Genomic DNA, 26,314 nt, shown 5'->3' with positions numbered 1-26,314 from the left:
AGACTGGGTACTCTTTGTAGGTATACTTGATCCCTTTACACCCACAGTGGTTTCATATCACAAAACCTACTGCTGCCAGTGATTCCTTTCAGGCCTGGACTGAAATCAAGCAGAGGAGCTGTGACCTCAGTGCACTATAGAAAGGCCAGGAGCTCATCTGCAGGGAACCATAGCAGCTATGGCTGCTGAACCTAGAGAGGCCACTGTATAACTCCAATCTTGGACTGCAATATCCATGCTTTTCCTATGTGTCCTGAAACATGTAACTTCAACAGGAGAAACCATCCTGGAGAGAAATCCAGAGAGGTTTCAGCCATTGCCAGAGGATCAAGAATCTGAGTATGGGCAAAGGCACCAATCTGAGGACTTTCTTCCTCCTTCAAATATGCCCCCTCATTTGGGAAAGGTTGGAGTTTCTAAGATGTGTCCTTGTTATCAGCTCTCTGTGTATACTCTGTACCTTTACATCTAGCACCTGAGGCTCCATGAGGGCTGTGCCTGTCAGTAACTGATTCCTTGTGGAGTCCCAGGAGATGCAGGGGAAAGGCAGAGTCCTCAGTTCTGTGCAAAGCACAGGAACCTTGGGGAGGCTGCTGGAAAGTGGTGGGCAGTGGAGACACCACCATCTCCCTAGGATGCAGTGGCCACATGGAAAGGGTTGAAATTGAAGCTCCATTTTCCTATGTTTGTCATCTCTGTCTTTCTGCCCCAGGACTCTTGGTGCTGCTGCTGTTCCCAATGGGACCTACAGCCCAGAACAGTAAAGGTGAGTCTGGGGAAAGGTGGAGAATGCATGCCAGGGTCTGGGTTCTCTCACCGACAAGGGAGAAAAGGAGACTTATTTTTCAAGTGAGGTTCAGAAACGGTTCTCTGGGAACAAGAGAAGTTGTTTCTTCTACCCAAATGCCCAGAATGTTCTGAGCTCTTCCCGTTTGGATAGCATTGTCTCTCCCCCTTCCTCCCTCCCTTCCTCCCATTCATGCTTCCTTCCATTCTGCCCATGGACCCCCAGGTGATAGCTTTCTTTCATTCTCTGGAACTTCTGATGATGGTCTCCATCCCCACTTCTGCCCCCCACAGCCTGCGCTCTGCCATGCCCTCCAAACTCCTCATGTGTCAATGGTACTGCCTGCCGCTGTGCTCCAGGATTCATTTCTTTTTCTGGGGAGATCTTCACGGACCCCTTGGAAAGCTGTGATGGTACGAAGATTTGGGGTGGTTGCAGGACATGCAGAGAATGTGGGGTACAGCCCAGTACCCATAGGAGACATGGATATTCGATGGGTGCCTCAGGCTTTGTCCTCAGAACTGTCAAGCACAGAAAAAAAGAAAAACAAAAACATACAAAGGTGGAGAGATGAGACATGAATAACGTGAATAATCCTGGCTTTCTGGGGAGGAGCTAGGTCTTCAGGAGTCTGGAGTCTGAGCCTCAGTTTGTCCTTTCAGGACTGAGGAGGGAGATGCAAAACTTCTACCCACTCCCCACTTCAGCACTGCCCACTGTGTCCCAATCTGGGGTGCCAGTCAGAGGGCTAGGAAGATCAGAGCTGACTGCACAAGCTTCAGGGATGGCTTGTTCCAGCTGCATCCTAAACTCAGCAGTATTGACCAAGAGTCTAAATCGTTCCAGAGAGACATGGATTACATATCAGGCCCAGTGCTACAGAGTCAGGTAGGGGATGGGGATCTCTGTCTTGAGGGGACACACATCTTTGGGAGGTGACCCTTTGCCCTGTTGTGTTCCAGACATCAATGAGTGTGGACGGCCCTCACCAGTGGACTGTGGAAGTTCAGCAGACTGCCAGAACACGGAAGGGGGCTACTACTGCACATGCAGCCCAGGATATGAGCCTGTTTCTGGGGCAATGATCTTCCGGAATGAGAGTGAGAACACATGTCGAGGTAAGAATGAGGCTGCATTTCCTGCCTCTCATTTTTGACATTTCAGGGCTGAAATGCTGAGTCATTTCTGAAGCATCCAGGGGACAGGACCTTGGTTACAGGTGTAGCACCCAGGTCTGAGTTGGGACAGTTTACAGGTATCTGTCCCACCTGCACAGAGAGGCAGATGGTACAAGCCAAGGAACCAGGTCCCAGCTTTGCCACCTGAGAGCTGCCTGTGTGACACTGGCCAGAACACTTATTCAGAAATCACTGTTAACATGGGAGATGTGATAATATTATTATGATTTTCTATTTTCTTTTTTAAGTACCCCTATCTTGCACAAATAAAAACAAAAGCAACTTTGCCAAGATCACTACGTGACCTTGGACAAGTTACTTCACCTATCTCTGTGCCCCAGCTTACCTAACTATAAAAAATGCGGGCAAGGGGAATTATGGTGTTTACCTCAGAATTGCTGGAAAGGTATATGAGGTCACAAAGCACAAAACACTGATGGCTGTTGGGCTTTTAAATTATGGTCATCATGATCTAACATACCCTTTCCATCATGGGCATCCCTGAGGGCTCTGCCCCAGGTGGGTGCTCAGAAGCAGCTGTCCTGCCCACTGTCTCACCAGGACCAGGAGGAGCATGGCCTCCACACATCACCAGGCTTTGCCCCACTTCCAGGGGGAGCAGCCAGGTAGGGAAAGGGGCAAGGGGCCAGCAGTGGGTCAGACAGGACTCCAGAGAGGGTCCATGAAGAGGGGTACACCTGAATACTGAGGGTGAGGAGGGGAGGAGAGAGAAGGTGGGAGGTGAGAAGAATGCTGAGCTCAGGGTACAGAGAACTCTGAAGAGGGTTCTTTGACCACCCTGCTACAGGGAGAAGAGCCAGCAACTGTGGGCCCAGTCCCTTCCCTCCTGCACTGCAGACAGAGGGCAGCAGAGCCTCCCTAGTGGGAGGGAAGAGGGGACCTGCATCTGTGTGGAGTCCCTGCTAGCCTATAGCAGCCTTGGTGGGTGGCTGTTGTGCTTGAACTCATGACCTGGTCAGAAGACAGAGCCTTCAGTAAATTAGTAATGGTCCCTCATCTCCAGGCCTACTGTGTGTTTGGGGAATGGAGACTGAGTTGACTTTCCACCCCCAATTTGCCTCATTGGCCAGATACTCTTGTGCAGTAAGCAACATGCACAGCTGCACATGGTGATCATTGATCCCACTCAGTGTGTCTGCACTAAGGGGGCTGCTCACTCATTGTTGTGAGACCCTCCAGAGACATAGATGTAGAAGACTGATGTGGGAGGGGACCTCAACAGACCTCAAGGTGGATGACAGGGAGAGAGCCACCTGCTGGTTTGCATCAAAACCTTCTGCCTGAAGACCTAGATCTGTGACAGGCTCAGCTGGATTGTCTTACACTCCCCACCTCAGCATTCCAGCCCTCACTGCACCCAAGTACATCTCCATCCATGTTCAGGCCATGAGGTCTGCCATGAGAAGAAGACCTGGGCTGGGTCCCTGGGCTCCTTGTTCAACTTTTCCAGGCATCAGATGGTTGTCCTGTGTGCCTATCTAGTCTCCCAACCCTCTCTGAACCCCAAGACTCAGAACCTCTGCAGAGGGTCTCTTCTGGATGTTCAGAACATCCCACTGTCACATGGCCTCTTATCTTCTTAAAACAAAAGAGGGAGTGACATTCAAGATACTCAGTGTGGTCACAGCACCGTGTGTTCCATAACACTATCTGTCCTCATTGCCACTGTTAGTGCTGTCTGGGAGAAGACCTGCCCCCACTGGGGCTTCTGAGACCCTGGGTCATGGTGGACTCTGGGGCCCCATCCAGAAATGTGAGAGGAGGAAGACTCAAGGAATTCCTTGAGTCCCCACCCATCACTGACCCTGCCGGCAAACTGCCTGGAGAAGATGTCTCCTGGCACCCTGATGCAACATCTCAACTGCTCAGCTTCCATTTATTTCCCCACACAAGGTTCCACCTGACCCTCTTCCATAATTTCAGTTCATGGGCCTGAGGTAGCTCTGATGACTGCGGCCTGGGAGGATGTTGTGTCAGGGGTGTGGCAGGGTGACATCAACCCCCAACTCACTGGAAGAATCAGGTAAATGAAGAGGTTTCCATCTGGCCTCAATGATAAGCTGTCACCAGGGACCATTTCCTCCGGTCTGACCCTCTACTAAGGAGGTCAACCCAGACTGCACAATGACCCAGACCATGTGAGGACAGAAGGTAGAGGCTGAGCCCCACCCAGCAGTGTGCACATGTCCACATCTCTAGTGGGAGGCCAAGTGTCAAGATGGCAGAAACACCTGCCACCCTTCGCCCATGAGCACCTTCTCCCTGCTCCAGCCACCCAGCCCTCGCCCATCATGAGCCTTGCTCAGCTGTGGATTCTCATCACTTCCTGCAAGTCTGGGGTATGCCTTCATGGGAATCAGATAAAGGCACCTTCACAGCCCTAAAGCTGACTAGCCAGACAACAAACCCAATGTCCAGCACAGCCTGGTGCCCACTGAGCTTCCCTGGTAGCTCAGAGGTTAAAGCGTCTGCCTGCAATGCAGGAGACCTGGGTTCGAGCCCTGGGTCGGGAAAATCCCCTGGAGAAGGAAATGGCAACCCACTCCAGTATTCTTGCCTGGAGAATCCCATGGACAGAGGAGCCTGGTGGGCTACAGTCCACAGGGTCGAAAAGAGTCGGACACGACTGAACGACTTCACTTTCACTTTCATTTTCTATGCAACTGCCCACAAGCCTCATCGTTGAGCTGCATGACTCAGGGGTGGGTCTTCATCCATGTCCACAGAGCTGGAGTCTCAGAGTTAGCATGAATGGAAAAGCGCTGTCCTGTCAGGGTCAGCAGGATCTAAGGAGAACTCAGTGGCATCATTGCCCTGGGGAAGTCAGGACAAAGTGCATCACTGGGAACCAAGATGGGCCCTGCTCAAGGAACAAAGCTGTACTCGGTTACGAAGAAGACCCACCCAGGCCTTTGTCCAAATCTTTAGCCTTGGACACGGGCAGCTGTGATGCCCCTATCCCAGCTGGGTTATTCCCCGGGAGGCTCACTAAGTCAGAGATAGCAGATTGGGTAACTGGGCCACTTACGGTCACTTCTAGACAACAGAACTTCCGGGTCACCATGCTCATCCATAGCATAATTCAATCTGAATGAGGAGAGGCCCCACTCACCAAGGAAGAGAGAGCAGGCCCTTCTAGATGCTTCTATGCTGAGAAACGTGGCTGACATCCAGACCAGAAGGCTGTCCACAGCAGCAGGTATCCATCACACTCTCCTTCCCCTGCAGACGTGGACGAATGTCAGCACAGACCCCGAGTCTGTAAAGGCCTCAGCGTCTGCATCAACACCGAGGGCAGCTACACCTGCCAGTGCCCACCCGGCTTGGAGTTCACCCCAGAGGACCAAAGGCATTGCACATGTAGACCCTCGGAAGACAGTGTGAGGCAGGCCTGGAGCTGGGGAAGGAGCTGAGGTGGTTCAGGGACCCCAAGAATGAGGGAGACGAGACTCAGGCTCCTGTGACACCAAGGGCCTGCTGGGGCCCTGCCCAAGGATCACCTCCTCAAATGGCCCCACCACAGACCAGGGAGACAGCAGAGCCTTCTGGGCCTGGGGTTTCTTTGTAGAGTTCCCTGCCCCCCAAGAACATCCCCAGACCTCACCCCTTCCGCATCTGCTACATTCGAGCAGAGGGAGGTGTCACCTCTGGCTTTTAGAGGGGGAACCTTGGTCCAGGACTAAAGAGAACATGAGTAAGAGCCTTGATGGGGAAGTTGAGCTTCCATGACCCAGTTTCTATTTTTACCTCATTTTTCTTCTTAAAAATAGGAACAATGTCCCATCTGGAGTCATCTTAAGGGAAGCTGCCATGACAAACTTTGGCAATGAAGAGGCAGCAGCACTATGAGGAGAGCTGTGTCCTCAGCACAGTGAGGAGCTAGGAGACCTGGGCTGCACTGGACTGGTCCTCTGGGTTCTGTTCTAATAAGGCAGGGATGCAGCTCCAGATGGCAGTGGTGCCTCCCCCTCACCCACCACATCACACGTGGTCATCATCAGTGCTACAACCTCCCTGGTTAGAAGCCCACAGAGCCTCCTGCACCAGACGTGAAGGGATTCAGCTTGGTCTGGGATTACACCTGCACCCACAAAGTTGTCCCCATCCACCCTGCAGGGAGGATCTGAGCTTATGGAACTTTTGCATTAGAAAATGCTATCACACATTTGTAACCCAGCAGGCCAAGTAACTTGCAGACAGAGGGTGTCCTCAGAGCGCAGCACTAAGAAATCTGAGAAGGGGCTTGAAGAATGGGTGCAGTGAGTGAAGGGGGGTAGCTCTGATCTTCTGGCTTTTTCCTCAGATGTGAATGAATGCACCTCGGGGAGAAACCCATGCCACAGCTCCGCCCACTGCCTCAACTCCGTGGGCAGCTTTGAGTGCTGCTGTCGCACTGGCTGGAAGCTGATCCAATGGCCCAAACAGCACAGTCTGGTTTAGATTGTTTAAAGGTTTAGAGCTCAGGGGCTACACTCTTGGAGACCCTCACTCAAAACATCTAATTATATACTCACTGGTACCCACACAAATCAAACAGAAAGATCACTGGGGGTCCCCTGCTGTGTAAGGTGTTACACATTTTGAGGCTAAATGTGAAAAGATCTTGAAGGGGTGGGGGGTCCTAGAGAAGGAGCTGGGATACCAAGCAGAAGTCTCCCAGGGACCCCAGGCAACAGCGAATTACCAACTGGAAAGAGGATATTTCAGTATTTTCACAAGCTGTACTTGTCTCATCTGCTGTCTGTCAGAACTCTACACACTTCCTATATATATTTTCACAGCATCCACTACTCAAGGATGTGCTGTCCTTGATTCTAGGAGGTGGCATCACCTCCTGGGGAAATAATATGGGGAAAAAGAGGGGCACAAGGAGGACAGGGGCCTCACAGGACTGAGGCAGAGTCTTACCCCCTCCTTCTTGTCCCCAGATGTGGATGAGTGCAGCTCCGGGCAGCATCAGTGTCACAACTCCACCGTCTGTGTCAACACTGTGGGTTCATACACGTGCCACTGCCGCCAAGGTTGGGAGCCTAAACCTGGACTCAAGGATAAGCAAAAGGACACCATCTGTAAAGGTACCTGTCCTACCCTGATCTAAGACCCACCCACAGCAAACACAGACACTGCCACACCTAATGAGTTGCTCACCTGTCCCCTGCAGAGATCTCCTTCCCCATCTGGACTGCTCCCTCTGGAATCAAGAGCCAGGTGAGTGGCCCCAAAGGGACAGGCAGCAGGAAATCTCTTCGCAAAGCCCGTTCATTTCCCCCAAGCTCCCACACTCACATGAGGCTCTCTGACCACCTTGTCTTCTCCCCTAGGCACTCTCTCACTTCTTGAACAGAATCCAGGATCTGGGCAGAAACTTCAGTTCAGCCTCTGTCCTGAACACTGTTCGGGTAAGGGCCGGACCCAAGGGAGGCAGGCAGAAGCATCCCATAGAAGCCTTGGGAAAATTTGATCTGGAAAGGGACACCCCAACAACAATGGTGCACTCTCCCACAGTGTGGGTGGGAACAGTGGATACGTGTAATGACTACTGAACACCATGGCACATCTACTAATGCCCTTTCCTTTCCCTATTTCTGGATATTGGGTTTACATCATCCTTGACACTAATGAAAAAGTTTGACCTCTGAGTGGCTGGATTTAAGGGGCAAAAATCACCCAGGGAATCCCATCCAGTACCACCTGTATCACCCAGAGAGTCTCTTTAGTCTGTTTTCTGTGACTGGGTCATAACTTCATACGGCCTCTCAGATGCATGGGCTACTGGCTTTGTGTCCCCATCCCCCCAGGACCTCGTACAGGAGACGGGTGATTTGCTGGAGACCCCCGGGGACCTGAAAACCCTGCCCTTCTCAGAGCAGCACTTTGTGGTCACTAACCTGCTCTTTGGCCTGGAAAATGTCCTGAGAGGGGTGAGCAAGGCACTGCCTAAAGGGTCATTTACCTTCAGTTCATCTGCAGGCATAGGTAAGTCAGTACCTGAGTCTGACCGCAGGTTCCTGCTTCGCTTGTTCCCTGCCTCCTTGCTCTTCCAATCCCACTAGAGCAAAGTGACCATGCCTATATCTCCCTTTAATGTCATAAACAAATTAAAATAAAAGGTTAAGGGCAAAATCGTTGAGAGGGATTAATAGGTACAAACTTGTAGTTGTGAAATAAATAAAAGGATGTAAGGTACAGAATCTGGGGAAGGAAATGGCAACCTGCTCCAGTATTCTTGCATGGGGAATCCATGGACAGAAGACCCTGGAGGGCTACAGTCCAGGGGTTTGCAGAAGTCAGACATGACGTAGTGACTAAACCACCACCAATGATGTTCAGCATAGGGAATGTAGTCAATAATATATGGAAATGAGTGGTAACTAGAGTTAGTGTGCTGATCATGTTGTAATGTATGATAATATCAAATCATTGTATCATACACCTGAAACTATTATAATATTCTAGTTCAATTGCACTTCAGTGAAAAACAGAGAGAAAAAGAGGTTAAAAATAAATGAAAAACTAAACTTTCATTGTAAAATGAAGTGTCAGCAAAGGAAATAATTATACTGAAGAATTTATGATAAAATATAAATGGCTTCAAAACAAGACCACCTGCTGTCTCAGATGGTAAAGAATCTGCCTGCAATGCAGGATACCTGGGTTCAATCCCTGGGTCAGTAATATCCCCTAAAGAAGGAAGAGGCAATCCACTCCCAGTACTCCTGCCTGGAGAATTCCAAGGACAGAAGAGTCCGGTGGGCTACAGTCCATGGGATCGTGAAGAGTCAGACAAGAGTCACTAATACTTTCACTTTCTTTTCAAAAGAAAACAAGGTATTAAATTTGGAAGTGTATAAATCTAGTATTATTTGCTATTTAAGTCTGATTTGTTTTATTAAGTTGAAATGCACTTAATATAAATTCACCATTTTAACCAGAGTGTACAATTTGGAGACATGTAGTAGTGTATTCACAGAGGTGTATAACCTTCACCTCTATTTCTAAAACAGTTTCATAATTGCAAAGGTACTCTCTGTCCACTAAACAGTCACAAATTTCTCCTTTCCTTCAGCCCTGGCAATCAGTTATTGGTTTTCTGTCCCTATGGATTTCCATCCTGGATAGCTCCTATAAATAGAAATAAATATATTATATTTCCTATAAACATTTGGGTTATTTCTACATTTTGACTGTTGTGAACAGTACTACTGTGCATATTGATGTATAGGTATTGGCTTGAATATCTATTTTAATTCATTTAAGTCACAAAGCTAGGAGTGGTATTGGTGAGTTATGCAGTAGTTTTATTTTCAACTTTTTGAGAAACTACCTACCTATTTTAGCAAAGTGGCTTTTTTTCCATTTTCCATTGCCGACAGCAATGTACAAGGGTTCCAGTCTCCTTATTGTCAGTGACACCTGTTGCTTCCATTTTTTTTTTTTTTTCTGTCATAGCCATTCTAGTAGCTGTCAGGAGAGATTGCATCATGGTTTAATCTGCATTTCTCTAGTACCTAAGGATGTTTAATTTTTTTTTATGTCATTGTTGAGCATTTTTGTACCTTTCTTGGAAATATGTCTATCTACTCAAGTCCTTTTGCCTATTTTTTTTTCTTTTGGCCATGGCATGCAGCATGCAGGATCTTAATTCCCTGACCAGGGACTGAACCCGGGTCACCACAGTGAAAGCCCAAGTTCTAACCACTAAATGGCCAGGAATTCTCCATCATAATAATTAAACAGATATACTATATAAGCACATATAGTATATCTGTGTCTCATTGAAAAAGACCCTGATGCTGGGACAGATTGAAAGCAAAAGGAGAAAGAGGCAGCAGAGCATGAGATGGTTAGATAGAAATCACTGACTCAATGGACATGAATTTGATCAAACTCCATGGGTTAGTGAAGCACTGGGAAGCCTGACATGAAACAGTCCATGGGGTTGCAAAGAGTTGGACATGACTTAGCAACTGAACAGCATGGTGTTGTAGTCATCAAAACAATCACAATTACTAATCTAACTCCCACAATTCATAGAACTGTCACTGGAGGTGCAGGCGCCAAGCTACACGAATATCACCTTGATTCAGAAACAGACAAAGATGATGCTGACCTGGGATACAGTGCATGATTCTGGTGACTCAGGTAATGGCTGAGACAGCGGGTAAGTCTTCACTGTGTGTCAAGATGCCCAAGGATATGACAAATGGGATATTGAAGTTTAAAGGGAATTGTGGGTTATGGTGGGGCAAAAGGAAATGGTCCATCTGTAGAAGAAGAGGTCCTTTCGGGCACTGCAAGATGTCAACCTTAGCCTTGTCCTGCAGGTCTTGCTGTGGTGGGCCTCCTGTCCACTCCAGGGATAGACAAATTCCTGGCGGAGGCCCCTCTGGTCCTGGATGCTGAGGAACTGACAACTCTACATGAGACACGCAGGGGTTTGCTGCAGGAAACCTCCCACATCCTGCTGTCGGATGTCATATCTGCCTTTATCACCAACAAGGACACTGAGAACCTCAGGTCCCCAGTCACCTTTGTCTTCCAACATGTGAGTCCAGATAGGATGGAGTGGTGGGTGTGGAACAGGCCTGAGTCCTGGGCCCAGCCTTGGGCTTCAGGGGGCTGTGCCATGGGTGCATAAACTGTTTAGGAAAGCCCTTCACAAGCTAGCTTTGGGTCAGCATTTCTGAGCAACAGAACCCCGAACTCACACCCACTTCCTCTTCCTGTTAACACAGTCAGTGACCCCTGGGCCAAGAGAGAAGGTGCACTGTGTGTATTGGGAGCATGGCCAGAATGGAAGTGGTCATTGGGACACCAGAGGCTGCCGGGTGACCAGCACCAGAGACAACAGCACCACCTGCCAGTGCAGCCACCTCAGCATCTTTGCTGTCCTCATGGCCCACTACAGTGTTCAGGTGAGAACTCTCACACAGGCAGCATCCAAGGGCTACTGCTGTGCAACAAATTCCCCCACACACAGCAGCTTTAGAAACATAGATTTATTACTATCTCATAGTTTCTTCAAGTTAGCAAATAGCCGTGGTTCAGATGAGCTTTCTGTTCAGGTTCCTACAAGTCTTATAAACCTTTCATCAGAAAATTGGGGTCGTCCCTTAACTCCCTGATTTATGGCAGATTTCAGTTCCTGGTGTTAGTAGGATTGAGGTAGTGTTTTCTTTATCTCTGGCAGCAGAGAACCAGGCTCAGTTCCCATGGCTGCCTGCATTCCTTCTCATCTGTTGCTGTTGTTCAGTTGCTAAGTCATGTCCCACACCTTGCGACCCCATATACTATAGCAGGACAGGTTCCCCTGTCCTTCAGTATCTCCCAGATTTTACTCAGATTCATATCCACTAAGGCATTGATGCCACCCAACCATCCCATCCTCTGCTGTCCCGTTCTCCTTTTGCCTTCATTCTTTCCCAGCATCAGGGTCTTCTCCAATGAGTGGACTCTGTGTGCATCAGGGGCCAAAGTATTGGAGCTTCAGCTCAGTCCTTCCAATGAATATTCAGGGTTGATTTCCTTTAGGACTGACTGATTTGATCTCTTTGCTGTCCAAGGGACTCTCAGCAGTCTTCTACAGCACCACTATTCAAAAGCATCAATTCTTCAGTGCTCACCCTTCTTTCTGGTCCTAATTCTCTGGGACCTCTCACAGTGCACCAGTGAATCTGTCTGGAGATCAGCAGCAGAAACTCCCTCATGTCAGAACTCTCTCAAACTCTGAATCATTTTATCCAAGAAGAGCCTACCTCTTCTGAAGGCTCTTCTGGTTACAACAGGTCCAACCAGGATAAACTCTCTAAGTCAGTTGATGGAGGGCTTGAATTTCACCTGCAACACTCTCCTCACAGCAGCACCTCGGTTGGCTCTTGACGGAACATAGAGCAGAAGATGGAGATGAGGCTGTGGTTGCCAAATTAAAATTCTGTTTACCCCAGGGGTCTTCACAACAGGGTGCTCAGGGGCTGCAGAAAATATGAATTTTATGCTACCACCATTGTCAAAATATAGTAGACGTCCTCCATAAAGGGTTCAGTTCTAATCTATAGTCATTAGTTCCCTTCTAAGAATGGATATTTCAGGGATGGGTGAGTCACGTCCAAGGCAGGTGGTTAATACCTGGACAGAGAGTCTCAGGTACAGACTCTATCACACACCATCACATGGTGGGGATGGAGGGTGGTGTTCAGCATGAAGTTTCATGCCTCTGTGTACCTACTGTGGTAACTGGGAGGCTGAGTCATGCACAAAAGTCTATAGGAAAATAAACCCTTGTGAGTTCCAGAGTTTGTTCTTGACTAAAGATTCTCCTGTCCCTCTGTCCTTCCAGGGACAGAATTCATCATTCAGATCCCATAAAATTCTAACATTCAGAAGCTGGAGAAAGCTATCCATAAATATACTAACTCTATCTAGGCCTTCTATTCTGATTTTTCTATGTCTAAAAATAAAAATGGTGGAAGGGTCATTACCCAGAGCAGGAAAGCGTGACTGTGGTCCCCTCTCTGCTGGGTCCCAGGAGGAGGATCCCGCACTGACTGTGATCACCTACGTGGGGCTGAGCCTCTCTCTGCTCTGCCTCCTCCTGGCGGTCCTCACCTTCCTGCTGTGCAAAGCCATCCAGAACACCAGCACCTCGCTCCACCTGCAGCTCTCACTCTGCCTCTTCCTGGCCCACCTGCTCTTCCTCACAGCCATCGACAGAACTGAGAGCAAGGTTCGTATACTTTTCCAAAATACTCCTCCCCCAGGGGATTCTGAGTTTATGGAGCCACACTGCTTCGGACACTTTAATAAAATGACTTGGGTTTCAGGTAAGGTTAAATTGGTAAATAACCAGTCTCACATTGACTGCCATGACTAGAAGACAAAGACTCTGTTGACAACTTCTTCATATACATCAAAGTTCTCCCTAGTGGAAAGTTATAGAAGTACCGGGGCCGTGCTCCACCCTGACAGTCCCTCCTCGTGACACCTTCCTCCTCCCGCAGGTGCTGTGCGCCATCATTGCAGGTGCCTTACACTATCTCTACCTGGCCTCCTTCACCTGGATGCTGCTGGTGGGCCTGCACCTCTTCCTCTCTGCACGCAACCTGACGGTGGTCAACTACTCCAGTATCAACAGGTTCATGAAGAAGGCCATGTTCCCTGTTGGCTACGGAGTCCCTGCTGTGATTGTGGCCATTTCTGCAGCATCCAGGCCTCATCTTTATGGGACTTCCACCAGGTAAATTAACTTCCAACTGTTCTTATCTCTCCAGCACAATCATGTGTTGTAGAACAAATGTAGTATTTGACTATGACAGATCCCAATACATAGACACTAAGTAATAATCCCTAGGTCATCTTTGGTAGAGGATGATAATAATTAAGGAGAATGCCTTCAACCTCTGTTCGTGAAATAACAAAGAGGAAATCAAAAGAAGTGCTTAGGGCACCATTTAGAAAAATATCGCCTGCTTTTTTATCCTAATTCTATAGGATGTTTCAATTTTTCATTTGTAATAGTAGACGCTGTAATTCACCCCACTTTACAGATAAGTAAACTGAAGCACAAATAGTTTAAGTAAATGCAGAAACATGCACAGTTTAATTCAGTTTAGTAGGTAGCCAAGCTTAATTCAAATTCAGAGTCAAGATTCTTAGCTTACACTTTTATTTTCAGCTTTTAATACTAGACTTACTGTTTTTGCATTTTTGTTGACATATGCTACATATATTGTAGGGTTTCCCTTGTGGCTCAGCTGGTAAAGAATCTGCCTGAGATGTGGGACACCTGGGTTCGATCCCTGGGTTGGGAAGAAACCCTGGAGAAGGGAAAGGCTACCACTCCAGTATTCTGGCCAGGAGAATTCCATGGATTGAATAGTCCAGGGGGTCACAAAGAGTCAGACGTGACTGAGCAACTTTCACTTGCTCACTGCAAAATTCACCCTTTAAAAGTGTACAAATCAGTGGTTTTTAGAATAGCCACAGGGTACTGCAGCTATCATCACAGTCTAATTTTACAACATTTTCAACTCCCCAAAGAAACCTCATACACAATAAAATTCACTTCTCATTCCTTCTACCCACTCCTCTGCCCCAACCCCTGACAAATGCTTATCTACTTTCTGTCTCTATTGGATATTTCACATAAATGCAATTATGCATGTGGTCTTTTGTGGATGTTTTTACTTAGCCTGAAGTTTTCAAGGTTCATTCATATCGTAGTATGTATCATGACCTCACTTTTTGTTGTTGTTTTTGTTGCTACCATTTTGCAAATAATATTCCATTATATGGATATGTCACATTTTATTTATCCAACCATCAGCTGGTAGACATTTAGCTTATTTACCTTTTTGTAAAGCTATTATGAATGAGATCACTACAAACATAAATGTACAAGTTTCATTTTTCCTAGTTATATATCTACTCTACAAGTAGAATCTTGGGGTCAAAGGGAAGATCTGGTTAGCCTTCTGACAAACCACCACTTGTTTTCCAAAGCTTCTGGACCATTTTACAAGCCAACTAGCAATATAAGAGGCTTTCAGTTTCTCCATGTCATTATCAATAGTTATATTCTATGTTTAAAAATTTAGCTATCCTAATGAGAATGGAGTCAAATTTCATTGTGGTTTCAATTTGTGATTTCTCCAATGACTATTGATGTTGAGCATCTTTTCACCTGCTTATTGACCATTTGCATATTTCCTTTGGAGAAACACATATTCAAATATTTTACCTTTTTTTGAAACTTTTGATTTTATTAATATTGCCATTGAAAATACCAGGTAATGACTTTTCAAAAAAAAATGGTGTTGGATTATCATAAAATCGTGACATGAATCCAACTCTCAAGGAAGAAATGTCTATAGGGTCAAGATGATATTACAAAGCAGAACAAAGCAGGATGTTATTGCAGTCAACAGGCAAAAAGTTAGTAACTTCTAGAATCCACTCCTTGGGCTCCTTAGAACTATGTGCATATTTCTACACATATTTGAAGATATCCACATATCCATCATCAACAGCAATATAGTTTTTGTTTCTACCTTATGGGATGCAGTCATCCATCTTAAGTGAAAATGATTTTCACTCTTCTCAGAATAAAAAGTCACATCCTCCCAAAGGGTATTATATTAATTACTGGCCTATATTAAGTATTTCATTATTTCTTTGGTTTATTTTTAAACTGAAATATAGTTGATTTACAATGTCATGTTAATTTCTTCTGTACAACAGACTGATTCAGTTATATATGAACATATGCATATATATTATTTTCAATACTATTTTCAATTATGCATTTTTTAAAATTGGAGGATAATTGCTTTACAATGTTGTGTTGGTTTATGCCATACAACAGTGTGAATCAGCCATGATTACATATATATATACTCTGCCCCTTTGAGTCTCCCTCCCTTCCCACCATCCCACCCCTCCAGGTCATCACAGAGCACCAGGCTGGGCTCCCTGTATTAGACAACAACTTCTTATCAGCTATTTGTTGTACACATGGTGGTGTATATATGTCAATGTTATTTTCTCAGTTCATCCTACCTTGTTCTTCCCTCACTGTATCCACAATTCTATTCTCCACATCTGCATCTCCATTCATTCCCTGAAAATAGCTTCATGAGTATTATTTTTCTAGATGCTATATAACCACATTACTATATGATATTGGTTTTCCCTTTTTGACTTACTTCACTCTTGGTAACAGTCTCTAGGTTCATCCACTGCACTACAACTAATTCAAATTTGTTCTTTTTTACAGCTGAGTAAGATTCCATTATATATTTATACCACAACTTCTTTATCTATTCATCTGTCAGTGGATATCTAGGTTGCTTCCATGTCCTGGCTATTGTAAATAGCACTGCAGTGAACACTGCAATGGCACCCCACTCCAGTACTCTTGCCTGGAAAATCCCATGGATGGAAGAGCCTGGAAGGCTGCAGTCCACGGGGTTGCTAAGAGTCAGACATGACTGAGCAACTTGACTTTCACTTTCACTTTCATGCATTGGAGAAGGAAACGGCAAGCCACTCCAGTGTTCTTGCGTGGAGAATCCCAGGGATGGGGGAGCCTGGTGGGCTGCCGTCTATGGGGTCGCACAGAGTCGGACACAACTGAAGCGACTTAGCAGCAGCAGAATACTGGGGTACATGTGTCTTTTTAAATTATGGTTTTCTCAGGGTAATTGCACAGTAGTGAGATTGCTGGGTCATATGTTTGTTTTAATTCTAGATTTTTAAGGAATCTCCATACCATTCTCCATAGTGTCTGTATCAATTTACATTCCCATCAACAGTGCACCCACACCCTCTCCAGCATTTTTGTTTGTACATTTTTTGATGATGGCTGTGAATTTAACACAGATGACCATTATATCTACTACTGTGGACAGGAATCCCTTAGAAGAAATGGAGTAGCCATCATGGTCAACAAAAGAGTCTGAAATGCAGCACTTGGATGCAATCTCAAAAACGACAGAATGATCTCTGTTCGTTTCCAAGGCAAACCATTCAATATCACAGTAATCCAAGCCTATGTCCCAACCAGTAACGCTGAAGAAGCTGAAGTTGAACAGTTCTGTGAAGACCTATAAGACCTTTCAGAACTAACACCCAAAAAAGATGTCCTTTTCATTATAGGGGACTGGAATGCAAAAGTAGGAACTCAAGAAACACCTGGGATAACAGGCAAATTTGGCCTTTGATTACGGAATGAAGCAGGGCAAAGACTAATAGAGTTTTGCCAGGAGAACGCACAGGTCATAGCAAACACCCTCTTCCAACAACAAGAGAAGACTCTATGTATGGACATCACCAGATGGTCAACACCAAAATCAGATTGATTATATTCTTTGCAGCCACAGATGGAGAAGCTCTATACAGTCAGCAAAAACAAGATTGAGAGCTGACTGCGGCTCAGATCATGAACTTCTTATTGCCAAATTCAGACTTAAGTTGACGAAAGTGGGGAAAACCACTAGGCCATTCAGGAATGACCTAAATCAAATCCCTTATGATTATACAGTGGAAGTGAGAAATAGTTTTAAGGGACCAGATCTGATAGATAGAGTGCCTGATGAACTGTGGACGGAGGTTCATGACATTGTACAGGAGACAGGAATCAAGACCATCCCCAAGAAAAAGAAATGCAAAAAAGCAAAATGGCTGTCTGGGGAGGCCTTACAAATAGCTATGAAAAGAAGAGAAGCGAAAAGCAAAGGAGAAAAGGAAAGGTATAAGCATCTAAATGCAGAGTTCCAAAGAACAGCAAGGAGAGATAAGAAAGCCTTCCTCAGAGATCAATGCAAAGAAAGAGAGGAAAACAATAGAATGGGAAAGACTAGCTGCTACTGCTAAGTCGCTTCAGTCATGTCCGACTCTGTGCGACCCCAGAGACGGCAGCCCATCAGGCTCAGCGTCCCTGGGATTCTCTAGGCCAGAACACTGAAGCGGGTTGCCATTTCCTTCTCCAATGCATGAAAGTGAAAAGTGAAAGTGAAGTCACTCAGTCGTGTCTGACTCTTAGCGACCCCATGGACTGGAGCCTATGAGGCTCCTCCATCCATGGGATTTTCCAGGCAAGAGTACTGGAGTGGGGTGCCATTACCTTCTCTGGGGAAAGACTAGAGATTTCTTCAAAAAAATTAGAGATACCAAGGGAACATTTCATGCAAATATGGGCTCAATAAAGGACAGAAATGGTATGGACCTAACACAAGCAGAAGATATTAGGAAGAGGTGTCAAGAATACACAGAACTGTACAAGATCTTCACGACCAAGATAATCACGATGGTGTTATCACTGACCTGGAGCCAGACATCCTGGAATGTGAAGTCAAGTGGGCCTTAGAAAGCATCACTATGAACAAAGCTAGTGAAGGTGATGGAATTCCAGTTGAGCTATTTCAAATCCTGAAAGATGATGCTGTGAAAGTGCTGCACTCAATATGCCAACAAATTTGGGAAACTCAGCAGTGGCCACAGGACTGGAAATGGTCAGTTTTCATTCCAGTCCCAAAGAAAGCAAATACCAAAGAATGCTCAAACTACCACACAATTGCACTCATCTCACACACTAGTAAAGTAATGCTCAAAATTCTCCGAGCCAGGCTTCAGCAATACATGAACCGTGAACTCCCAGATGTTCAAGCTGGTTTTAGAAAAGGCAGAGGAACCAGAGACCAAATTGCCAACATCTGCTGGATCATCGAAAAAGCAAGGGAGTTCCAGAAAAACATCTATTTCTGCTTTATTGACTACACCAATGTCTTTGACTGTGTGGATCACAGGAAACTGTGGAAATTCTGAAAGAGATGGGAATACCAGACCACCTGACCTGCCTCTTGAGAAACCTATATGCAGGTCAGGAAGCAACAGTTAGAACTGGACATGGAACAATAGACTAGTTCCAAATAGGAAAAGGAGTACGTCAAGGCTGTATATTGTCACCCTGCTTATTTAACTTCTATGCAGAGTACATCATGAGAAACGCTGGACTGGAAGAAACACAAGTTGGAATCAAGATTGCCGAGAGAAATATCAATAACCTCAGTATGCAGATGACACCACCCTTATGGCAGAAAGTGAAGAGGAACTAAAAAACCTCTTGATGAAAGTGAAAGTGGAGAGTGAAAAAGTTGACTTAAAGCTCAACATTCAGAAAACTAAGATCATGGCATCTGGTCCCATCACTTCATGGAAAATATATGGGGAAACGGTGGAAACTGGCTGACTTTATTTTGAGGGGCTCCAAAGTCACTGCAGATGGTGATTGTAGCCATGAAATTAAAAGATGCTTACTCCTTGGAAAGAAAGTTATGACCAACCTAGATAGCATATTAAAAAGCAGAGACATTACTTTCCCAACAAAAGGCTGTCTAGTCAAGGCTGTTTTTCCAGTGGCCATGTATGGATGTGAGAGTTGGACTGTGAAGAAAGCTGAGCACCAAAGAATTGATACTTTTGAACTGTGGTGTTGGAATAGACTCTTGAGAGCCCCTTGTACTGCAAGGAGATCCAACCAGTCCATTCTAAAGGAAATCTGTCCTAGGGTTCATTGGAAATCTGTCCTAGGTGTTCAGCTAAAGCTGAAACCCCAATACTTTGGCCACCTCATGCGAAGAGTTGACTCATTGGAAAAGAAACTGATGCTGGGAGGGATTCGGGGCAGGAGGAGAAGGGGACGACAGAGGATGAGATTTCTGGATGGCATCACTGACTCGATGGACATGAGTCTGAGTGAACTCCAGAAGTTGGTGATGGATTCCTGGTATGCTGTGAATCATGGGGTCACAAAGAGTCAGACACAACTGAGCGACTGAACTGAACTGAAGTGAACTGAATTCTGACCAGTGTGAGTTGATACCTCACTGTAGTTTTGATTTGCGTTTCTCTAATAATGAGTGATGTTGAGCATCTTTTCATATGTTTATGCTGATAAACATATGAAATCCAATATTCGATAGGATATTGAACAGAATTCTCTGTACTATGCAACAAGGCCTTGTTGTTTATCCATTCCACATGTAATCACAACCCCCTCCCCCTTGGCAACCACAAGTCTGGCCACTACATCCATGAGTCTGTATCCATTTCATAGATAGATTCATTTGTGTCATATTTTAGATTTCATAGATAAGTGATGTCATATGGTATTTATCTTTCTCTGTCTGACTGACTTCTCTAGTGTGATAATTGCTAGTTGCAGCCATGTTGCTGCTAATGGCACAGTTTCATTATATTTGTGGCAGGATAGTATTTCATTGTGTATATGTACCACATCCTCTTTATCTGCACCTCTGAGAGACACTTCTCCTTTTTTTTTTTCCTCTGTATGTAGCATATTTTCCTGTTTCTTTGTATGTTGCTTAGAAGTAAGTCTCAGTCATGTCCATCTCTTCGCAACCCCATGGACTATAGAATACATGGAATTCTCCAGGCCAGAATACTGAGGTGGGTAGCAGTTCACTTCTCCAGGGGATCTCCCAACCCAGGTATTGAACCCAGGTCTCCCACATTGCAGGCAGATTCTTTACCAGCTGAGCCACCAGAAATATTATAATTATTGTTTAAAACTAGATGTTTTAGATAATACATTGTAACACTCCAGTTATCAGATCTCTCTGCCTTCGAAGATTTCTTGTTTTTAGTTTGCTGCTCTTTGTTTACTAGTTTAATGACATTCCTAGACTAGTTCTGTGTATTGATAATTGCCTGCAGTGTGTGGCCTTTGAGTTCTAGTTTAGGTTCTTGTTTTTATTTTTTAGTTCTAGGTGCCTAGGATCTCATATTTGGTTCAGTATAATCTAGTGGCCAACCAGTGTTTGACCATAAGATTTCCTTTTTTTTTTTTTTTATTAATTGGAGATTTCCTTAAATGCTTTGCCTGTATGTTTTGCACACTTCCACAAAGGCATCTGTGTGAGAAGCCACATCTTCAGACTTCAGGAAGATTATTTAACAGTGTGGGCTTTCACTTCCTGACTGCACAAGCCTCAAGATCAGCCAGAGATGAGAGACTGTTGTCTTCTTTCTCAGGTCTTCACTGAGCATGGGCATATCCTTGTGCATCCATGGATTTCTGGGAATATTTCAGAACTTTTCAAAGTTCCCCATGTCCCTGATTTTCTCCAATACTTCCTTTTAAATTCACAATCTAGTTGACTCCACCTGAGATCATATCTTTGGGAAACTGGAGATGTGACAGTAATTTGTATTATTTTGGTAATGTCCTAAAGGTGGGCTTTTATTATGTCCCTCACTAAGATGAGCTGTCACCCAAATCAAAAAAACCACCACAGTTGGAGACTAAAGAGTTCTCAAGGAGCCAAAATTGAAAAAAATAAATGTACCCCAATGTTCACTGCAGCACTATTTACAATAGCTAGAACATGGAAGCAATCTAGATGTCCATCAACAGATGAATGGCTAAAGAAGCTGTGGTACATATACACAGTGGAATATTACTCAGTCATGATAAGGAATGTATTTGAGTCAGTGCTAGTGAGGTGGATGAACCTAGAACCCAGTATACAGAGTGAAGTAAGTCAGAGGAAACAAAAATCATATATTAACACATATACATGGAATCTAGAAAGGTGGTAGCGCTGAACCTATTTTCAGGGCACCAATGGCTTCCCAGAATCTGCCTACCAATAAACGGGACACAGGTTCAATCCCTGAGTCAGGGAGATCCCCCAGAGAAGGAAACTGCAACCCTTTCCAGTATTCTTGCCTTCTAAATTGCATGGACAGAGGAGCCTGGTGGGCTACAGTCCAGAGCATCACAAACAGTCAGACATGACTGAGTGACTAAACAGCAGTCGGGACACAGATACAGAGAACAGACTTATGGATGGTGTTGGGGGGAAGGAGGTGAGGATGGAATGTATGTAGAGTGCAATATGGAAACATATACATTACCATATGTAAAATAGATACTCAGTGGGAATTGGCTGTGTGGCTCAGGGATCTCAAATCGGGGCTCTGTAACAACCTAGAAGGGTGGGATGTGGTGGGAGAGAGGTTCAAGAGGGAAGGGTCTTAGGTATACCTATGGCTGTGTCAACTACAAATCGGCACTTACCAAGAGCATTGCTAATGGCTGAACAACAAAGGCATTTGCCATCTGCTTCTATGGAGATGGAACCCCATGCTGCTATAGTGTTGACCTTCAACAATCCCTGAGGGAGTTTAGGGTGGAGTGAGGCACTCTGTGCTCCAGGGAATCTGGTGGGACAGGTCTTTAGATAGTTGGATGTTTTTAGGAACAGATTTTATGATCTCAATCCTTGCATCTCCTTATTTAGTGCTTCTCCCTTCATGGTGACATCCTCATGACTAACAAAAGCCGTTTGTAAAATAAGTGCTTCATGGCGTTGAACTCCCCATTCACCAAAACCTTATATATTGACTTTCCCCCACTGCCTCTTTGGAGCAGTCTCTCAGAGCTGTCTGAGATGCTGCCCCCACCCTCCTGGGCTGCAGTCCTCATTTTGCCCTAAATAAAACTAAACTCACAACTCTCAAGTTAAACATCTTTTTTTTTCAGTCGACAGCTGATTCATGTTGATATATGACAAAAACTAACACAATATTGTAAAGCAATTATCCTTCAATTAAAAATAAATTTAGTTAGTTTAAAAAAGAGTTCCCAGGGAGCTAAAGGGTCAGAAAAAGATATTGACTGTGCTCTGGGTATAATATGATGCTTTTAATGAAGCTCCAAAAACAGTCACACATCTTTACTGCCTGCAATGCTATTAGCGTTTGGCTGCTGCACCACTTAGCTGGGGAGAGATGGAATGGAAATAGTTCAAAGGGAAACATTACAGACTTTTCCCCCCCATCTTATTGGGGTTCCACAGTTTCTCTTGGATCAATGATTTTCATTTTGTTCTGTGGCCTTGGATAACTGCCAGAGTTTTAAAATGGTTGGTTTTAGTTATTTTGCTTGTATTTTTGTTGTTTTCGGAGGAGTTCAAGTTTACCAAGGTCTTCAGTCTCCTTTTCAGGAAGTCATTCTCCCAGAACGTGCACCCTTAACCATACCATGCTGCTAAAGTTGATGCTTATCTGTGTCAACTGAGCTCTCTCCAGGAATCCTCGAACACTTCAGTTTTTTCAAGCTTAATGCAATGAAATGTACTTCACTTTTCTCAGTGGCTGCTATATTTTCCTGAAATGTCCTACCATGCTCTCTGTTATTCTAGAATGTCTCACTCTCTAGTTTACCATACTGTAAGACCAAGAGTGATTTCTATCTGCAAAACCTTGGGCAATAGACTTCAGTTCTCTATACTTCAGTTTCTAATCAGTTACTCGATAAGAGAACTTCTGTTTTTCACTGTTGTTAAAATTAAATTGAATAACTCAACAAGAAAAGACAAATAATTCAATTTAACAATGGACACAGCATTCGGGAGTTGGGAGAGGAGAAAGTCCTAAGACTTCATAATACCCTCCACTGCCAAGTCATGACTCTCTACCCACATTTACCACACAATCTTTCCCAGGATGGGATCACTCTCCAGGCTCATAGTGGGAACAGCCTCTCACTCCAGACTTGGCAGTGCTGGAACCTAAGACAAATTAATCCATTAGTCTCTGTGGACATGCTCATTTTTAAATTTTACTTATTTTAAATGAAAGAAACATTAATATTTTAATGATAAAAGGTACAATTCACAAAGACAGTAGACATCATAAACCATTAAACACCTTTTCAACAAAGACAAAGACACATAAAGCAAGAATCAAAAGAAATATAAAGAAAAAGAAAAAATATATAATTATAGTGAAACATATTAATATTTCTCTGAGAATATTTTATCAATTGTGTAAAAAATAATAGAGGAGCATCTTGAATGATGTCTTAATAACTTAAATAGTTCAGTTCAGTTCAGTCACTCAGTTGTGTCCGACTCTCTGCGACCCCATGAACTGCAGCACGCCCAGCCTCCCTGTCCATCACCAACTCCCAGAGTTCACCCAAACCCATATTCATCAAGTCAATGATGTCATCCAACCATCTCATCCTCTGTTGTCCCCTTCTCCTCCTGTCCTCAATCTTTCCAAGCATCAGGGTCTTTTCCAATGAGTCAGCTCTTTGCATCAGGTGGCCAAAGTATGGAGTTTCAGCTTCAACATCAGTCCTTCCAATGAACACCCAGGACTGATCTCTTTCAGGATGGACTGGTTGGATCTCTTTGCAGTTCAAGGGACTCTCAAGAGTCTTCTCCAACACCACAGTTAAAAAGCATCAATTATTCAACACTCTAAAGCTTTCTTTATAGTCCAACTATCAAAGCCATACATGACCACTGGAAAAACCATAGCTTTTTAATATACTATCTAGATTGGTCATAACTTTCCTTCCAAGGAGTAAGTATTTTTTAATTTCATTGCTGCAATCACTGTCTGCAGTGATTTGGGAGCCCAGAAAAATAAAGTCAGCCACTGTTTCCACATCTATCTACCATGAAGTGATGGGACCAGATGCCATGATCTTAGTTTTCTGAATGTTGAGCTTTAAGCCAACTTTTTCACTCTCCTCTTTCACTTTCATCAAGAGGCTCTTTAGTTCCTCTTCACTTTCTGCCATAAGGGTGGTGTCATCTGCATACCTGAGGTTATTGATATTTCTCCTGCAATCTTGATTCCAGCTTGTGCTTCCTCCAGCCCAGCGTTTCTCATGATGTACTCTGCATAGAAGTTAAATAAGCAGGGTGACAATATACAGCCTTGACGTACTCCTTTTCCTTTTTGGAACCAGTCTGTTGTTCCATGGTCAGTTCTAACTGTTGCTTCCTGAGCTGCATACAGATTTCTCAAGAAGCAGGTCAGGTGGTCTGGTATTCCCATCTCTTTCAGAATTTTCCACAGTTTCCTGTGATCCACACAGTCAAAGATATTGGTGTAGTCAATAAAGCAGAAATAGATGTTTTCTGGAACTCTCTTGCTTTTTTGATGATCCATCAGATGTTGGCAATTTGATCTCTGGTTCCCCTGCCTTTTCTAAAACCAGATTGAACATCTGGAAGTTCATGGTTCACATATTGCTGAAGCCTGGCTTGGAGAATTTTGAGCATTACTTTACTAGCGTGTGAGATGAGTGCAATTGTGTGGTAGTTTGAGCGTTCTTTGGAATTGCCTTTCTTTGGGACAGGAGTAAAAACTGACCATTTCCAGTCCTGTGGCCACTGCTGAGTTTCCCAAATTTGCTGGCATATTGAGTGTAGCACTTTCACAGCATCATCTTTCAGGATTTGAAATAGCTCAACTGGAATTCCATCACCTCCACTAGCTTTGTTCGTAGTGATGCTTCCTAAGGCCCACTTTACTTCACATTCCAGGTTGTCTAGCTCTAGGTGAGTGATCACACCATCACGATTATCTTGGTCATAAAGATCTTTTTTGTACAGTTCTTCTGTGTATTCTTGGCACCTCTTCTTACTATCTTCTGCTTGTGTTAGGTCCATACCATTTCTGTCCTTTATTGAGCCCATCTTTGCATGAAATGTTCCCTTGGTATCTCTAATTTTCTTGAAGAGATCTCTAGTCTTTCCCTATTGTTTCTCTATTGTTTTCCTCTATTTTTTTCATTGATCACTGAGGAAAGCTTTCTTATCTCTTTTTACTATTCTTTGGAAATCTGCATTCAGATGGGTATACCTTTCCTTTTCTCCTTTGCTTTTCACTTCCCGTCTTTTAACAGCTATTTGTAAGGCCTCCTCAGACAGCCATTTTGCTTTTATGCATTTCTTTTTCTTGGGGATGGTCTTGATTCCTGTCTCCTGTACAATGTCATGAACCTCCATCCATAGTTCATCAGGCACTCTATAATTCAGATCTACTCCCTTAAATCTATTTCTCATTTCCACTGTATAGTCATAAGGGATTTGATTTAGGTCATACCTGAATGGTCTAGTGGTTTTCTTCACTTTCTTCCATTTCAGTCTGAATTTGGCAATAAGGAGTTCATGATCCCAGCCATAGTCAGCTCCCAGTCTTGCTTTTGCTGACTGTGTAGAGCTTCTCCATCTTTGGCTGCCAAGAATATAATCAATCAGATTTTGGTGTCGACCTTCATATTTAATTCATTTATATTAAGCATATGCTACACACATATATTTAAAAGTTTGAATCTTATACGTTGTTCTTAGATGTCCATAGGACATTTAGAAAAACTGGCAAAAGGATAAACATTACTAAATTTCAAGAGTAGAATTCTTTTGTGTGTGTGTGATTCAGTTATACATGTACACATATAATATTTTTTAAATTATTTTCATTATAGGTCATTATACAAGATATTGACTACAGTTCCCTGTGCTATACAGTAAACCTTTGTTTCTTGTTGCATATCCTTTTTTTTAAATTAGAAACCTAGCATTCTCTTCATACTAAGTCAAGCAAGTGGAATCAAAATGTCATAAACTTTTTAGTTAGGCAAAAATTAATGTTTTTGAAAATATATATTACACATATTATTTATATGTGTATTATTTATATGTGTATTATTTATATGTGTATGGGTTAGCTAAGAGTCAGACATGACTGAGTGACCTCAGTTTCACTTTTCACTTTCATGGATTGGAAATGGCACCCCATTCCAGTGTTCTTGCCTGTAGAATCCCAGGGACGGGAGAGCCTGGTGGGCTGCCGTCTATAGGGTCACACAGAGTCAGACAGGACTGAAGTGAATTAGCAGCAGTAGCAGCATACCAAACCTTTTGAACTACACTTGATAAAGGCCTGAGAAAGAATGTCAAAAAAAGAAGAGATGAAGAAATTGGAAAACATAAACTAAATGAAA

At 44.2% G+C, this 26,314-nt stretch overlaps 1 protein-coding gene across 1 annotated transcript in view; it reads left to right on the top strand.

Annotated features, from left to right (window-relative positions):
• ADGRE2 (adhesion G protein-coupled receptor E2) overlaps positions 1 to 26,314 on the top strand; it is a 66,695-nt gene that overhangs the window by 12,984 nt on the left and 27,397 nt on the right. Inside the window, 15 exon segments of the mRNA XM_027548026.1 lie at positions 713 to 766; positions 1,081 to 1,200; positions 1,750 to 1,905; positions 5,215 to 5,346; positions 6,290 to 6,395; positions 6,397 to 6,420; positions 6,889 to 7,061; positions 7,127 to 7,194; positions 7,308 to 7,385; positions 7,785 to 7,962; positions 10,021 to 10,128; positions 10,311 to 10,531; positions 10,722 to 10,901; positions 12,512 to 12,709; positions 12,984 to 13,219. Coding sequence (XP_027403827.1) covers positions 713 to 766; positions 1,081 to 1,200; positions 1,750 to 1,905; positions 5,215 to 5,346; positions 6,290 to 6,395; positions 6,397 to 6,420; positions 6,889 to 7,061; positions 7,127 to 7,194; positions 7,308 to 7,385; positions 7,785 to 7,962; positions 10,021 to 10,128; positions 10,311 to 10,531; positions 10,722 to 10,901; positions 12,512 to 12,709; positions 12,984 to 13,219 — 2,032 coding nt within the window.

Source organism: Bos indicus x Bos taurus, chromosome 7 (genome assembly GCF_003369695.1).
Source record: "Bos indicus x Bos taurus breed Angus x Brahman F1 hybrid chromosome 7, Bos_hybrid_MaternalHap_v2.0, whole genome shotgun sequence".
Taxonomy (NCBI): Eukaryota; Metazoa; Chordata; class Mammalia; order Artiodactyla; family Bovidae; genus Bos; species Bos indicus x Bos taurus.
This window is presented reverse-complemented; position numbering and strand designations above follow the sequence as displayed.